The sequence below is a fragment of the Coregonus lavaretus genome (assembly GCF_964263955.1).
Source record: "Coregonus lavaretus genome assembly, chromosome: 37".
NCBI classification, from domain to species: Eukaryota; Metazoa; Chordata; class Actinopteri; order Salmoniformes; family Salmonidae; genus Coregonus; species Coregonus lavaretus.
The window spans coordinates 3,107,556-3,125,111 of NC_140024.1; the positions used below are offsets into that span (position 1 = coordinate 3,107,556).

Sequence of the window (17,556 nt, forward strand, 5' to 3'; positions counted from 1 at the left end):
TGAGAAATTAGACACATTAAACAGGGATAGTGAAGGATGAGAGGAGAGATGGAGAGCTGCAACTGCCTTCCTAGCAACAGAGCAGCAAATGCAGAGTTCCCTTAGCAACGCAATCCATTTAGAAAAAAAGGACAACATACTGGTTATATTATAATACAACTTTCGATTTAAGACATGGAGTCCAGTGGTCAATTTACATTTTAGTCATTTAGCAGACACTCTTATCCAGCGCGACTTACAGTTAGTGAGTGCATACATTTTTTCATACTGGCCCCCCGTGGGAATCGAACCCACATCCCTGGCGTTGCAAGCGCCATGCTCTACCAACTGAGCTACACGGGGCCACGTGACATTAACTGCACCGTTATCACCTGAAGCATCGCCACTTTGTTGATCTAACAATGTCCTATGGTTTGACAGAGGAGAGTTTGCATGTTACCGATAGTCACCTTTATCCAACCACCTGAGTGACAATAACAGATACAAGTGTCAAAACGTGGACAATGTGGGGCCAGAGGATAAGGACGCAATAGTCCTGGTGATGTGAACACCGCACTAATTCAAATGTCTAACCACATGACCTACATTATCCTTTCTTGTTACAGGCTAGATATGTATACATATAGATATACACTGAGTATACAAAACATTAAGGACACCTGCTCATTCCATGACATAGACTGACCAGGTGAATCCAGGTGAAAGCTATGATCCCTTATTGATGTCACTTGTTTAATCCACTTGAATCAATGTAGATGAAGGGGAGGAGACAGGTTAAAGAAGGATTTTTAAGCCTTGAGACAATTCAGACGTGGATTGTGTTTGTGTGCCATTCACAGGGTGAATGGGCAAGACAAAATATATACGTGCCTTTGAACGGGGTATGGTAGTAGGTGCCAGGCGCAAGAACTGCAACACTGCTGGGTTTTTCACGCTCAACAGTTTGCCATGTGCATCAAGAATGGTCCACCACCCAAAGGACATCCAGCCAACTTGATTGACACAACCGTGGGAAGCATTGGAGTCAACATGGGCCAGCATCCCTGTGGAACACTTTCGACAACTTGTAGAGTCCATTCCCCGACAAATTGAGGCTGTTCTGAGGGCAAAAGGGGGGTGGGGGGGTGCAACTCAATATTAGGAAGGTGTTCCTAATGTTTGGTATACTCAGTGTATACAGCTCTCGTTACAGGCTATTGCCGTTTTACTTTTGGTTCCTTTTGTTTTTCCTCTTTCCTGTCCCTGATGTTGACATTGACAACAATTCTAAGAAAGATTCCTTCCTCTGCCGGTCGACATTTGGCAACTTTTTCTCCCCCTGTGCCCGTCGGCCAGGAAAGTTCCTGGCTCATGTAAAATTAAATCACCTTCTGTCTGTTAAAAATCTATTATGAATCTTTAAAGAGAAAAAAGGGCCTTGATGTCTCTGCCTGAAAATAATTGAATTAGAAGTGGTTTTCTTAAGCCGTACTTCAACTTTGGATACAGATAATAGTAGCTTAGTAGTCAGGTTTGGATGTAATGACAGCTCATTGCTGAGTTATCTGTTATTATAGGCTATTCCGTGATGGCCACTTGCCACTATCAGTTGTTCGCCTTGACCTATGTAATACATACACGCCTCCTGCATATTTACAGTGCATTCGGAAAGTATTCAGACCCCTTGACTTTTTCCACATTTTGTTACGTTACAGCCTTATTCTAAAATTGATTAACTTGTTTTTTTCCCTCATCAATCGACACACAACACCCCATAATGACAAAGCAAAAATAGGTTTTTAGATATTTTTTTGCAAATGTATTAAAAATAAACAAATCAAAAATTTCATTTACATAAGTATTCAGACCCTTTACTCAGCACTTTGTTGAAACATCTTTGGCAGCGATTATAGCCTTGAGTCGTCTTTGGTATGACGCTACAAGCTTGGCACACCTGTATTTGGGGAGTTTCTCACATTCTTCTCTGCAGATCCTCTCATGCTCTGTCAGGTTGGATGGGGAGGGTCGCTGCACAGCTGTTTTCAAGTCTCTCCAGAGATGTTCGATCAGGTTCAAGTCCGGGCTCTGGCTGGGCCACTCAAGGACATTCAGACTTGTCCCAAAGCCACTCCTGCGTTGTCTTGGCTGTGTGCTTAGGGTCGTGTCCTGTTGGAAGGTGAACCTTCCCCCAGTGTGAGGTCCTGAGCACTCTGAAGCAGGTTTTTATCAAGGATCTCTCTGTACTTTGCTCCATTCATCTTTCCCTCAACCCTGACAAGTCTCCCAGTCCCTGCCGCTGAAAAACATCCCCACAGCATGATGCTGCAACCACCATGCTTTACCGTAGGGATGGTGTCAGGTTTCCTACAGATGTGACGCTTGGCATTCAGGCCAAAGAGTTCAATCTTGGTTTCATCAGACCAGAGAATCTTGTTTCTCATGGTCTGAGCGTCCTTTAGGTGCCTTTTGGCAAACTCCAAGCGGGCTGTCATGTGCCTTTTACTGAGGAGTGGCTTCCGTCTGACCACTCTACCAAAAAGGCCTGATTGGTGGATTGCTGCAGAGATGATTATTCATTTGGAAGGTTCTCCCATCTCCAGAGAGGAACTCTGGAGCGCTGTCAGAGTGACCATCGGGTTCTTGGTCACCTCCCTGACCAAGGCCCTTCTCCCCCGATTGCTCAGTTTGGCCAGGCGGCCAGCTCTAGGAAGAGTCTTGGTGGTTCCAAACTTCTTCCATTTAAAAATGATGGAGGCCACTGTGTTCTTGGGGACCTTCAATGCTGCAGAATTTCTTTGGTACCCTTCCCCAGATCTGTGCCTCGACACAATCCTGTCTCTGGGCTCTACGGACAACTCCTTCGACCTCATGGCTTTGTTTTTGCTTTGACATGCACTGTCAACTGTGGGACCTTTATATAGACAGGTGTGTGCCTTTACATGTCCAATCAATTGAATTTACCACAGGTGGACTCCAATCAAGTTGTAGAAACATCTCAACAATGATCAATGGAAACAGGGTGAACCTGACCTCAATTCCGAGTCAAATAGCAAAGGGTCTTAATACTTAAGGTATTTCTGTTTTTATTTTATTTAGAAAACCCTGTTTTCACTTTGTCATTATGGGGTGTTGTGTGTAGATTGATGAGGAAAAACATGATTTAATCAATTTTAGAATAAGGCTGTAACGTAACAAAATGTGGAAAAAGTCAAGGGGTCTGAATAATTTCCGAATGCACTGTATATCATCCAAAGGAAGGTGTGTGTGTGTGTATTATAGGGAAAGAGAGAGAAAGTGAGAGCGAGAGCGAGAGAGAGAGAGAGGATCGCGGTACTAAAAATAAAGGGAACACTTAAACAACACAATGTAACTCCAAGTCAATCACACTTCTGTGAAATCAAACTGTCCACTTAGGAAGCAACACTGATTGACAATACATTTCACATGCTGTTGTGCAAATGGAATAGACAACAGGTGAAAATTATAGGCAATTAGCAATACACCCCCAATAAAGGACAGGTTTTGCAGGTGGTGACCACAGACCACTTCTCAGTTCCTATGCTTCCTGGCTGATGTTTTGGTCACTTTTGAATGCTGGCGGTGCTTTCACTCTAGTGGTAGCATGAGACGGAGTCTACAACCCACACAAGTGGCTCAGGTAGTGCAGCTCATCCAGAATGGCACATCAATGCGAGCTGTGGCAAGAAGGTTTGCTGTGTCTGTCAGCGTAGTGTCCAGAGCATGGAGGCGCTACTAGGAGACAGGCCAGTACATCAGGAGATGTGGAGGAGGCCGTAGGAGGGCAACAACCCAGCAAGCAGCAGGACCGCTACCTCCGCCTTTGTGCAAGGAGGAGCAGGAGGAGCACTGCCAGAGCCCTGCAAAATGACCTCCAGCAGGCCACAAATGTGCATGTGTCTGCTCAAACGGTCAGAAACAGACTCCATGAGGGTGGTATGAGGGCCCGACGTCCACAGGTGGGGGTTGTGCTTACAGCCCAACACCGTGCAGGACGTTTGGCATTTGCCAGAGAACACCAAGATTGGCAAATTCGCCACTGGCGCCCTGTGCTCTTCACAGAGTCTGGAGACGCCGTGGAGAACGTTCTGCTGCCTGCAACATCCTCCAGCATGACCGGTTTGTGGTGTGGGGTGGCATTTCTTTGGGGGGCCTCCATGTGCTCGCCAGAGGTAGCCTGACTGCCATTAGGTACCGAGATGAGATCCTCAGACCCCTTGTGAGACCATATGCTGGTGCGGTTGGCCCTGGCTTCCTCCTAATGCAAGACAATGCTAGACCTCATGTGGCTGGAGTGTGTCAGCAGTTCCTGCAAGAGGAAGGCATTGATGCTATGGACTGGCCCGCCCGTTCCCCAGACCTGAATCCAATTGAGCACATCTGGGACATCATGTCTCGCTCCATCCACCAACTCCACGTTGCACCACAGACTGTCCAGGAGTTGGCGGATGCTTTAGTCCAGGTCTGGGAGGAGATCCCTCAGGAGACCATCCGCCACCTCATCAGGAGCATGTCCAGGCGTTGTAGGGGTGTCATAGAGGCACGTGGAGGCCACACACACTACTGAGCCTCAATTTGACTTGTTTTAAGGACATTACATCAAAGTTTGGTCAGCCTGTAGTGTGGTTTTCCACTTAAATTTTGAGGGTGACTCCAAATCCAGACCTCCATGGGTTGATACATTTGATTTCCATTTATCATTTTTGTGTGATTTTGTTGTCAGCACATTCAACTATGTAAAGAAAAAGGTATTTAATAAGATTATTTCATTCATTCAGATCTAGGATGTGTTCTTTTAGTGTTCCCTTTATTTTTTTGAGCAGTGTATAAGTCTATGTAACCACTTATTGATATGTTAAAACGTTTTTTGTCTGTCTTGCATTACACAGGTGGTCGCCTAAATTCACTGTGGTAGTTTACCAAGGCCAAATATACAGGCTAGCATACAAATTATTCATTAATAGGCCTATATCAATTAGCCTAACTTCTAATTTAGTCTATACATCTTTCTGACTTCACTGTTCCCTTCTTGTGCAATTCTCCGCTGGCATCTCTACAGACTCACTGGCCTGAGTGGCCTCTCTCACTCTGTCCTCTCTCTATTCCTTATTGCTCTTGAACGACTAGGCCAATAATGGACTAAAGGAGCCTAACGTTACTCCATATAGTCCAAGGACCTTACACGTTTAAAGGCAAATTGGCTCTGGCAGCCAAAACAGCCAAATACTCCATCTACACGTGAATCGATTCTCAATTGTGGTGCGGTTCTTTAAATGATAATGCCCTCGAAGCCAGTGTTAGTTGGGTATATTGGTACGGGTGTTGTTAGGCCAGAGACAAAGTCGAGGGCCAACAAACCGTGCCAATATATCCAACAAACACCGGCTTCGAGGGCATTATCACTTTTATACAAGGGTTACCAACATATTGAAATAATGATTGACATATTTTAATTAAAACATTATTTTTATTAATTTATTCATACTATTTCAAGATATAGTTCCGACACAAATCTAGGGTTGCTAGAGACACGACCCAGTGATTCATTCTTTTTGTTCTGTATCTATAGACGTGACCCAGTCATTCGTTCTAAATGTTCCATTGTCATATTGGCTGGCAACGTTCTTATCCCTTGCTTGCTAGCTAGCCAACTACGGCTAACTTACAGTCACGTCAAATAATTCCGCCAGAATAACAGCAAAGTAGCTGCATTTGCATTTGTTTAAACTGTTTTCTAGTGATATTTATTTGGATACATCCATAACAATGAGCTAATGAGGCGCGATTTCGCCTGGCATAGAGAATGTGCTCACTCGTCAGCACACTTGTTCAGAGGAGCTAGCCAACAACACAGCTACAGTAACACAATCACTTCAAACTGAAGCTGGAAAGACTGCAAATTAGCTGTGTTTCGTTGTACCTTTTTTCAATTGACATTTTTTTTGTATATATCCATAAAAATGATGCCAGCTGATTCATGATTTCGACCGGCTGAGAAACGTTACCTGCCTGTCTGTCTCGTCCCGACTTCCGACACGTTCAATACCATGGGACAGCTGGAGATCGAATTTGAATATTGAAACAATGTTGCAAATGTCGGAGAGACAGACAGCAAGGTTTCTACAAATCTCCGCTGTTGAAAACTAAATGTAAGTCTACAAGAAATGTGAGATAATGTCTAGATGCTTTTTATAGTGGAGATCAAGTTTATAAAGTGCCTGACTGGGTTGATGAGACAGTGGATTGCGCAGTCAGGTGGAACAGTGTAAATAGGCATTTTAACGTCATAGATTTAGCTGGTGGTAACTTGTGGAATAGACACCGGCTCGAATGCGGTTTTAACCAATCAGCATTCAGGATTAGACCCACCCATTGTATAAAGATACATAAAGCCCTCTACTTTCATATCACATCAAAATAATTTGACAAATGCAAAATATACACTTACTGTACACTGTTTTAACCGGGTTTTAACACAGTTGCAGCCAACAGTATTTGTCAGTGACAACACGTTTGTTGCATCTGTCTTCCGTTTACACACAGGGGTTCAGAGACACAGATAGCTAATTAGCACAGGTAGTAAACTTTGTCTTCCGTCTGTTTTCTGTAAACAAGCTCTGTAACATGGAAATATGGTGCATGTGGGAACCCTAACCCGATAAAGGTGTGTAGTAATTTAACCTTTTGTTTTTAGGAAATAATTATGAAAGATACTTTCCTTATGTTTCCATAACCGTACTGCAAGTGATGCATGTTTAGTATTTAGTATTTATTAGGATCCCCAATTAGCTGCTGCCGGGGCATAATATACATAAATATATATACACTGACTATAGAAAACATTAGGAACATGCTAAGACATAGATTGACCAGGTGAATCCAGGTGAAAGCTATGATCCCTTATTGACGTCACTTGTTAAATCCACTTAAATCAGTGTAGATGAAGGGGAGACAGGTTAAATGATTTGTAAGCCTTGAGACAATTGAAACATAGATTGTGTATGTGTGCCATTTAGAGGGTGAATGGGCATTCTTCTTAAGATAGCCAGGCGAGACAACCACATATCATTCTCGTATCCCAACCACATATCACATACATAATACAATACATAATACAATGCAAAATACAATACAAAATGCATAAACATTTCTGTGTGTCTCTTCACAGTCCCCGTTGTGCCGTAAGATGTTATTTTATCTGTTTTTTGAATCAGGTTTTATTGCTAGCTTGAGTTACCTGGTGTCGCAGAGAGTTCCATTTAGTCATGGCTCTATTTAATGCTGTGTGTTTCCCAGCCTCTGTTCTGGACCATGGGACTGTGACGAGACCTCTGGTTGCATGTCTTGTGTGGTACCGATGAGTGTCCGAACTGTGTGCCAACTGCTTGAATAGACAGTTCGGTACCTTCTACATATCAACACCTCGCCCAAAGACCAATAGTCATGCAGTCAATCTCACCTCAATTTTAAGCCAGGAGAGATTGACATTTATGTCATTGACATTCACCCTCAGTGTACATCTAAGTGCAATATGTGCTGCTCTGTTTTGGACCAACTGCAATTTGCCTATGTCCTTCTTTGCCGCACATGACCACACAACTGGACAGTAGTCCAGATGTGACAAAACTAGGGCCTGTAGGACCTGTCTGGTTGAATGAGATATCAAGAAAGAAGAGCAACGCCTTATCATGGAAAGACCTCTTTCCATTTTAGTAACCATGGAGTCTGTATGTTTAGACCATGATAGCTTGGAATCTAGGGTGACACCCAGAAGTTTAGTCTCTTCAACTTGCTCAATAGCCAAATTATTAAATAATAGATCCAGATGAGGTTTAGGGTTGAGCGAGTGATTTGTCCCAAAAATGATGCTTTTAGTTTTTGAGATATTTAGCAACAGCTAGTTACCAACGTGTTAACGTTTAGAGCAAGCGTAGGTGCTCTTAACAAAACTCCCCTGGCCAGAAGTTACTATCTTCAATAGGCGCTAAAGGAAGTTAGCGTCCATGAATGGGCTATTCAACGACTAGTCTAGCCCAATGTGTGTCCAAGAATAGCAATATAGGCCTATAGTTTAGTCCGTAATATTGATTTAAATAAAAATATATACTTATTTAGGGCATTATTTAATTTTTTTGAGGAGAAGAAGCACTCTTGCTTGCTGAATAATAAAATAGTCAACGAAATTGGCAATGAACTGGCGAGGAAGATTGAATGGCGAGAGCGTAGGCTACGTGTAGCTCTGGTGGGATGTGATCTGGTGTTGATAAATTGATACATTACATTATAAATGTAGCCTACACAGAACAGAGGGAAATCCATTCATTGATTCACACACCGAACCTGTGTCTTGCAGTGCACGGCCCGTCAGCGGCAAAACAGGTGTCCCATAGAACACTTTCTATTGGCCGAACCACAGGTTCCATAGGGGAGGCATATGTAAGCAGATGGGAAAGTTGGCTTTGAATCTGCGTATTCCTCCAGGGCTTAGCTGTCCTGGATCTGCACAGCTCTGCGAGGGCCTGGGATCGGGAGAGACACTTAAGTGTTTTAGTACTATATCTCTTGACACAATGATGAAAATAATCATGGCCTCTAAACCTTCAAGCTGCATACTGGATCCTATTCCTACTAAACTGCTGAAGGAGCTGCTTCCTGTGCTTGGCCCTCCTATGTTGAACATAATAAACAGCTCTCTATCCACCGGATGTGTACCAAACTCACTAAAAGTGGCAGTGATAAAGCCTCTCTTGAAAAAGCCAAACCTTGACCCGGAAAATATAAAAAACTATCGGCCAATATCGAATCTTCCATTCCTCTCAAAAATTTTAGAAAAAGCTGTTGCGCAGCAACTCACTGCCTTTCTGAAGACAAACAATGTATACGAAATGCTTCAGTCTGGTTTTAGACCCCATCATAGCACTGAGACTGCACTTGTGAAGGTGGTAAATGACCTTTTAATGGCGTCAGACCGAGGCTCTGCATCTGTCCTCGTGCTACTAGACCTTAGTGCTGCCTTTGACACCATCGATCACCACATTCTTTTGGAGAGACTGGAAACCCAAATTGGTCTACACGGACAAGTTCTGGCCTGGTTTAGATCCTACCTGTCGGAAAGATATCAGTTTGTCTCTGTGAATGGTCTGTCCTCCGACAAATCAACTGTACATTTCGGTGTTCCTCAAGGTTCCGTTTTAGGACCACTATTGTTTTCACTATATATTTTACCTCTTGGGGATGTTATTCGAAAACATAATGTTAACTTTCACTGCTATGCGGATGACACACAGCTGTACATTTCAATGAAGCATGGTGAAGCCCCAAAATTGCCCTCGCTAGAAGCCTGTGTTTCAGACATAAGGAAGTGGATGGCTGAAAACGTTTTACTTTTAAACTCGGACAAAACAGAGATGCTTGTTCTAGGTCCCAAGAAACAAAGAGATCTTCTGTTAAATCTGACAATTCATCTTGATGGTTGTAAAGTCGTCTCAAATAAAACTGTGAAGGACCTAGGCGTTACTCTTGACCCTGATCTCTCTTTTGACGAACATATCAAGACTGTTTCAAGGACAGCTTTTTTCCATCTACGTAACATTGCAAAAATCAGAAATTTTCTGTCCAAAAATGATGCAGAAAAATTAATCCATGCATTTGTTACTTCTAGATTAGACTACTGCAATGCTCTATTTTCCGGCTACCCGGATAAAGCACTAAATAAACTTCAGTTAGTGCTAAATACGGCTGCTAGAATCCTGACTAGAACCAAGAAATTTGATCATATTACTCCAGTGCTAGCTTCCCTACACTGGCTTCCTGTTAAGGCAAGGGCTGATTTCAAGGTTTTACTGTTAACCTATAAAGCGTTACATGGGCTTGCTCCTACCTATCTTTCCGAGTTGGTCCTGCCGTACATACCAATACGTACGCTACGGTCACAAGACGCAGGCCTCCTAATTGTCCCTAGAATTTCTAAGCAAACAGCGGGAGGCAGGGCTTTCTCCTATAGATCTCCATTTTTATGGAACAGTCTGCCTACCCATGTGAGAGACGCAGACTCGGTCTCAACCTTTAAGTCTTTACTGAAGACTTATCTCTTCAGTAGGTCATATGATTGAGTGTAGTCTGGCCCAGGAGTGTGAAGGTGAACGGAAAGGCTGGAGCAACGAACAGCCCTTGCTGTCTCTGCCAGGCCGGTTCCCCTCTCCACTGGGGTTCTCTGCCTCTAACCCTGTTGCAGGGGCTGAGTCACTGGCCTGCTGGTGCTCTTTCATGCCGTCCCTGGGAGGGGTGCGTCACTTGAGTGGGTTGAGTTACTGACGTGATCTTCCTGTCTGGGTTGGCGCCCCCCCCCCCCTTGGTTTGTGCTGTGGTGGAGACCTCTGTGGGCTATACTCGGCCTTGTCTCAGGATTGTAAGTTGGTGGTTGGGGATATCCCTCTAGTGGTGCGGGGGCTGTGCTTTGGCGGAGTGGGTGGGGTTATATCCTTCCTGTTTGGCCCTGTCCGGGGGTTTCTTCGGATGGGGCCACAGTGTCTCCGGACCGCTCCTGTCTCAGCCTCCAGTATTTATGCTGCAGTAGTTTATGTGTCGGGGGGCTGGGGTTAGTTGGTTATACCTGGAGTACTTCTCCTGTCTTATCCAGTGTCCTGTGTGAATTTAAGTATGCTCTCTCTAATTCTCTCGTTCTCTCTTTCTCTCTGAGAACCTGAGCCCTAGGACCATACGTCAGGACTACCGGGCATGATGACACCCTGCTGCCCCCAGTCCGCCTGGCCTTGCTGCTATTCCAGTTTCAACTGTTCTGCCTGCGGCTACGAAACCCCTACCTGTCCCAGACCTGCTGTTTTCAACTCTAAATGATCGGCTATGAAAAGCCAACTGAGAGACCTGAGCCCTAGGACCATACGTCGGGACTACCGGCCGTGGTGACTCCTTGCTATCCCCAGTCCGCCTGGCCTTGCTGCTATTCCAGTTTAAACTGTTCTGCCTGCGGTTATGGAACCCCTACCTGTCCCAGACCTGCTGTTTTAAACTCTAATGATCGGCTATGAAAAGCCAACTGAGATTTATTCCTGATTATTATTTGACCATGCTTGTCACTTATGAACATTTTTGAACATCTTGGCATGGTTCTGTTATAATCTCCACCCGGCACAGCCAGAAGAGGACTGGCCACCCCTCATAGCCTGGTTCCTCTCTAGGTTTCTTCCTAGGTTTTGCCTTTCTAGGGAGTTTTTCCTAGCCACCGTGCTTCTACACCTGCATTACTAGCTGTTTGGGGTTTTAGGCTGGGTTTCTGTACAGCACTTCGAGATATTAGCTGATGTAAGAAGGGCTATATAAAATAAAATTGATTGATTGATTGGCTAGGATGGAATATAGGAAAACCTGCCAAAACAGTGAATGTAAACCGTGGGGAAAATGCACTTTATCCTCCACTAATAATAAAAAAAAACGACACAACCCTCCCCAAAGCAAAGAAAAAAGTTATTATTTTAGTCCCCCACAGTAATTTTCGAACGGTCCCTTATGGGAGATATGCCTATATCATACTACATGATGTGAGTAGTGGTCTAAAATTTATTTATTTGTATTTATTTTATTTTATTTTACCTTTATTTAACTAGGCAAGTCAGTTAAGAACAAATTCTTATTTAAAATTACGGCCTACACCGGCCAAACCCGGACGACGCTGGGCCAATTGTGCGCCGCCCTATGGGACTCCCAATCATGGCCGGTTGTGATACAGCCTGGAATCGAACCAGGGGGTTCGAGATGCAGTGCCTTAGATGCAGTGCCTTAGACCGCTGCACCACTCGGGATGGACTGTAATGGTCTAGCTATAAAGGTCTATAACACTCTGTAGTGGTGTAATGGTCCATAATGGTCCGTGGTATGCATAGTGGTCGGGCACCACACTGTGTAGCTGTATGCTTTGGTTTGACACCCTGCTAGCGTAGTTGCTCTCTGCTCTGGTCTGTGATTAGTTTGGACGGGTGCCTAATGAATACAAAGAGCCTTATCTGATGCTGGCCTGATCAAACACAGCTTAATGGCGTATAGCAGCATTCATATTCATGTACGGACAAGGGCATTTGTCTCAACCCGCTGGGTTGCTGCAGCTAAATGAGATTTGAACACAATGAAGAACACACCCTGAGTGACACGCTTGGCCCGGTGTGTGTTGTGTGTGTGTGTGTGCGCCTATTGAAACTGAGGGGTCACGTGCCATCAGTGCTCCCTGAAGATTAGGTGCATGATGCTTCTATGTGTGTGTGTGTGTGCAGTGGTATAAAGTACATAAGTAAAAATACTTTAAAGTACTACTTAAGTAGTTTTCTTGGGGTATCTGTACTTTACTTGTTTAGGAATGTAGTGAAGTAAAAGTAAAAGTTGTAAAAAATATAAATAGTAAAGTAATGTACTTTTTACTCCATACATTTTCCCTGACACCCATAAGTACTTGTTACATTTTGAATGCTTAGCATCACAGGAAAATGGTACAATTCATCCACTTATCAAGAGAACATCCCTAGTCATCCCTACTGCCTCTGATCTGGCGGACTCACTAAACACACATGCTTTGTTTGCAAATTATGTCTGAGTGTTAGAGTGTGCCCCTGGCTATCCATAAATTAAAAAAAACAAGAAAATGGTGTCGTCTAGTTTGCTTAATATAAGGAATTTGAAATTATTTATACTTTTACTTTTAATACTTAAGTATATTTGAGCAATTACATTTACTTTTGATACTTAAGTATATTTTAGCATTTACATTTACTTTTGATACTTAAGTATATTTAAAACCAAATACTTTTAGACTTTTACTTTTACTCAAGTATTATTTTACTGGGTGACTTTCACTTTTACTTGAGTCACTTTCTATGAAGGTATCTTTACTTTTACTCTTACGTGTGTGTGGACTGTGGGGGAATTGCCTAGTGGTCAAATCCAACACCTTGGAAATGAAGCCTGTGACTGGGAGTGGATAAGACAACGGGAGAAAAGAAGAAGAGGAGAAAAATTTAACTTCAACTGAAAACTAGAGAAGAAACTAACCTCAAAACACTGCTCTGAGACACGCTACCACTTCACATAAACCTCCACGTATCACCCTGTGTGTTTGTGTGTTCTAGAACAGGCATCTGAGTAACCTTACCTGGAGGCGTCAAAGCTATCGTAGGACCCCACAGTGTAGTGTCGGAAGAGTTTCCTCCTGTCTGAGCGGTCAGCTCTTGTGTCTGTGGAAGAACAGGAGGACCAACAGTCATTGACCACATCAGTCACCGACCGCATGCATGGCTACAGAAATCAATTAATCAACACTAATAGAAATAGACAAACAACAGCAACATGCAAACTGTGAAACTCCTATACAAAAAAGTGCAGCTCTGCAATCCAATCAACTGTGCAAACAACCATAGACATATGGACACACTCCAGTTTTCATTCTAAGGGTACAAAACAAATTACAAATCGACCCCAACTCCTACCACCCTTAAGTAATAAATCAACTCAAGCAACCATCAAGTGCGTGTATGCACACACACACACATAGAGTTACCTCCAAAACGAACTTTCCTCCTGATAGAGCCAGTTTTTTCCATTTGCACGCCTAAATGTCTCTTCCCTCCTTCTCTCCCTCACTTTCTGTCTTTCACATACACCCTCTCTCTCTCACTCTCATTCTTTCAGACATCTCTTTCTCTGTCTCTCCCTCGCTCTTCCTCTTTCTCTCTCTCTCCCTCTCTCTCAGATGCAATCAGTGGCAAGCACATGCCTTGAATGTCCAGAAATGCCCAAATCCACAGTGTCTAGAGAAAAGCCTGAAAACCAGACAGGCAGTCCCACTGAGCGTTAAGGATAGAATCCGGGTTGAGCTCTATGCTTACTGCTGAGAGGAGAACATCATGTAAAGGAGAAGAGAGAGAATAAAGAGAGGAGGGAGGAGAAAGAGATAAATACTACATCACAACAGGCCCACTCCATAGCAACCACTGGTGTACAGTCTGGAGTTTGTTTCCATGACCACTGATCAATGGAAAAGGTACATGACGTGCATGTGTGGTCGCTGTGAAGGTTTCCTTAGTGTGTGTGTGTGTGTGTGTGTGTCTACATATCTGAATGTGTAGGTGTGCAGGGGGAGTGGTAGAGTAGTTGAAGGGTGTGTGTGTATGCATGCGTGTGTGTGTGTGTGTGTGGAAGAGGGGGGATGGTTACTAATTTGCTTACAGTTCAATGTGAAAGGGGGTCTTCGTTGACCTCCATTTCCCTATTCTCTACTTTTCCTCCCCCATCCCTCCCTCCTTTGTTCCATCCCTCCTACTGACACTAATCTTACACAGTTTGGGGGAGTGGAAAGGACACAAAATGAGCAAGAGAAATTAAAGATTATTTATGAGTAATAAATCATCTTTGCAGGGCTTAAAGTATTTGAGGGATTACACAGCACGCCAACTATATGATTGAAGTTTTGCAACAAACAGAAACACAGACATGCCAATACCATATTTCATTGTCTTGCAAATGGAGGAGAAATTGAAAATACCCCACCCAAGAAATGTAAATAGAGAATAGAGAATAAGGACCTATGTCTGTGCGGCATTCTCCTTCTCAAAGAAACACCTGCGTGTGTGTGTGTGTGTCTTTCTCTCTCTTTTCCCCTCTCTTTCCACCCACCATGGCCAGGGGCGGACTTAGTGATTTGGATGCCCCCAGGCAGAGGCCAGTCTGAGTACCTGTCTTTTTACTAAAGAAATGTGTTAACTTAGGTCATTTTTCTTTCTTTCTTTTTCGTTTCTCTGCCCCGCTCTGAAAGCGTATCATTGCTGCAACTAAATTTAAATGAAAGTCACGTTTGCAATCATATTGTGTGAAACAATTCACAGGAACTCTGTCAGGGTGGAATAGTCCTTTATTATTAACCAGTCTATGGGTGATTAATGACACTTGTTAATACTATTATTTCTGGAGTTTAGATTATATATATATATATATATATACAGTGAGGGAAAAAAGTATTTGATCCCCTGCTGATTTTGTACGTTTGCCCACTGACAAAGAAATGATCAGTCTATAATTTTAATGGTAGGTTTACTTGAACAGTGAGAGACAGAATAACAACCAAAAAATCCAGAAAAACGCATGTCAAAAATGTTATATATTGATTTGCATTTTAATGAGGGAAATAAGTATTTGACCCCCTCTCAATCAGAAAGATTTCTGGCTCCCAGGTGTATTTTATACAGGTAACAAGCTGAGATTAGGAGCACACTCTTAAAGGGAGTGCTCCTAATCTCAGCTTGTTACCTGTATAAAAGACACCTGTCCACAGAAGCAATCAATCAATCAGATTCCAAACTCTCCACCATGGCCAAGACCAAAGAGCTCTCCAAGGATGTCAGGGACAAGATTGTAGACCTACACAAGGCTGGAATGGGCTACAAGACCATCGCCAAGCAGCTTGGTGAGAAGGTGACAACAGTTGGTGCGATTATTCGCAAATGGAAGAAACACAAAAGAACTGTCAACCTCCCTCGGCCTGGGGCTCCATGCAAGATCTCACCTCGTGGAGTTGCAATGATCATGAGAACGGTGAGGAATCAGCCCAGAACTACACGGGAGGATCTTGTCAATGATCTCAAGGCAGCTGGGACCATAGTCACCAAGAAAACAATTGGTAACACACTACGCCGTGAAGGACTGAAATACTGCAGCGCCCGCAAGGTCCCCCTGCTCAAGAAAGCACATATACAGGCCCGTCTGAAGTTTGCCAATGAACATCTGAATGATTCAGAGGAGAACTAGGTGAAAGTGTTGTGGTCAGATGAGACCAAATCGAGCTCTTTGGCATCAACTCAACTCGCCGTGTTTGGAGAAGGAGGAATGCTGCCTATGACCCCAAGAACACCATCCCCACCGTCAAACATGGAGGTGGAAACATTATGCTTTGGGGGTGTTTTTCTGCTAAGGGGACAGGACAACTTCACCACATCAAAGGGAAGATGGACAGGGCCATGTACCGTCATATCTTGGGTGTGAACCTCCTTCCCTCAGCCAGGGCATTGAAAATGGGTCGTGGATGGGTATACCAGCATGACAAAGACCCAAAACACACGGCCAAGGCAACAAAGGAGTGGCTCAAGAAGAAGCACATTAAGGTCCTGGAGTGGCCTAGCCAGTCTCCAGACCTTAACCCCATAGAAAATCTGTGGAGGGAGCTGAAGGTTCGAGTTGCCAAACGTCAGTCTCTAAACCTTAATGACTTGCAAAGAAGAGTGGGACAAAATCCCTCCTGAGATGTGTGCAAAACTGGTGGCCAACTACAAGAAACGTCTGACCTCTATGATTGCCAACAAGGGTTTTGCCACCAAGTACTAAATCATGTTTTGCAGAGGGGTCAAATACTTATTTCCCTCATTAAAATGCAAATCAATTCATAAAATTTTTGACATGCGTTTTTCTGGATTTTTTTGTTGTTATTCTGTCTCTCACTGTTCAAATAAACCTACCATTAAAATGATAGACTGATCATGTCTTTGTCAGTGGGCAAACGTACAAAATCAGCAGGGGATCAAATACTTTTTTCCCTCACTGTATATATATATATATATAAATAATTACTAATACTATTTGTTTAACACTTTTTTGGTTACTACATGATTCCATATGTGTTATTTCATAGTTTTGATGTCTTCACTATTATTCTATAATGTGGAAAATAGTAAAAAATTAAGAAAAACCCTTGAATGAGTAGGTGTTCTAAAACTTTTGACCGGTAGTGTATGTATCAAACCCCCCCCCCCCCAAAAAAAATGGTCACACTGGGTCAGGGAGAGGTTGAAAATGTAATTGATGGTCTGAGTACGTTCTGAGTACGCGCATCCGTCTGGCCCTGCGGCCTTGTGAATGTTAACTGTTTAAAGGTCTTACTCACAGCGGCTACGGAGAGCGTGGTCACACTGTCCTCTGGAACAGCTGGTGATCTCATGCATGGTTCAGTGTTGCTTGCTTCGACGCGACACTGAACCATGTAGAGTACCTTGTCAGGAAATTTAAGCTGTGTATTGGTTTATTTTTTTTATTTTTTTTATTTCACCTTTATTTAACCAGGTAAACCAATTGAGAACAAGTTCTCATTTACAACTGCGACCTGGCCAAGATAAAGCAAAGCAGTGCGATAAAAACAACAACAACACAGAGTTACATATGGGATAAACAAAACGTACAGTCAAAAACACAATAGAAAATCTATATACAGTGTGTGCAAATGTAGTAAGTTATGGAGGTACGGCAATAAATAGGCCATAGTGCAAAATAATTACAATTTAGTATTAACACTGGAGTGATAGATGTGCAAAAGATTATGTGTAATTAGAGATACTGGGGTGCAAATTAGAAAAATAAATAACAATATGGGGATGAGGTAGTTGGGTGGGCTAATTACAGATGGGCTGTGTACAGGTGCAGTGATCGGTAAGCTGCTCTGACAACTGATGCTTAAAGTTAGTGAGGGAGATAAGAGTTTCCAGCTTCAGAAATCTTTACAGTTCGTTCCAGGCA

The 17,556-nt window shown here is 43.2% G+C and overlaps 1 protein-coding gene across 1 annotated transcript in view; it reads right to left on the reverse strand.

Moving 5' to 3' along the window:
* LOC311111929 (SH3 and multiple ankyrin repeat domains protein 2-like) overlaps window positions 1-17,556 on the reverse strand; it is a gene marked incomplete at its 3' end in the record, with an annotated part of 165,570 nt that overhangs the window by 60,245 nt on the left and 87,769 nt on the right. Inside the window, 1 exon segment of the mRNA XM_084154853.1 lies at window positions 13,154-13,235. Coding sequence (XP_084010979.1) covers window positions 13,154-13,235 — 82 coding nt within the window.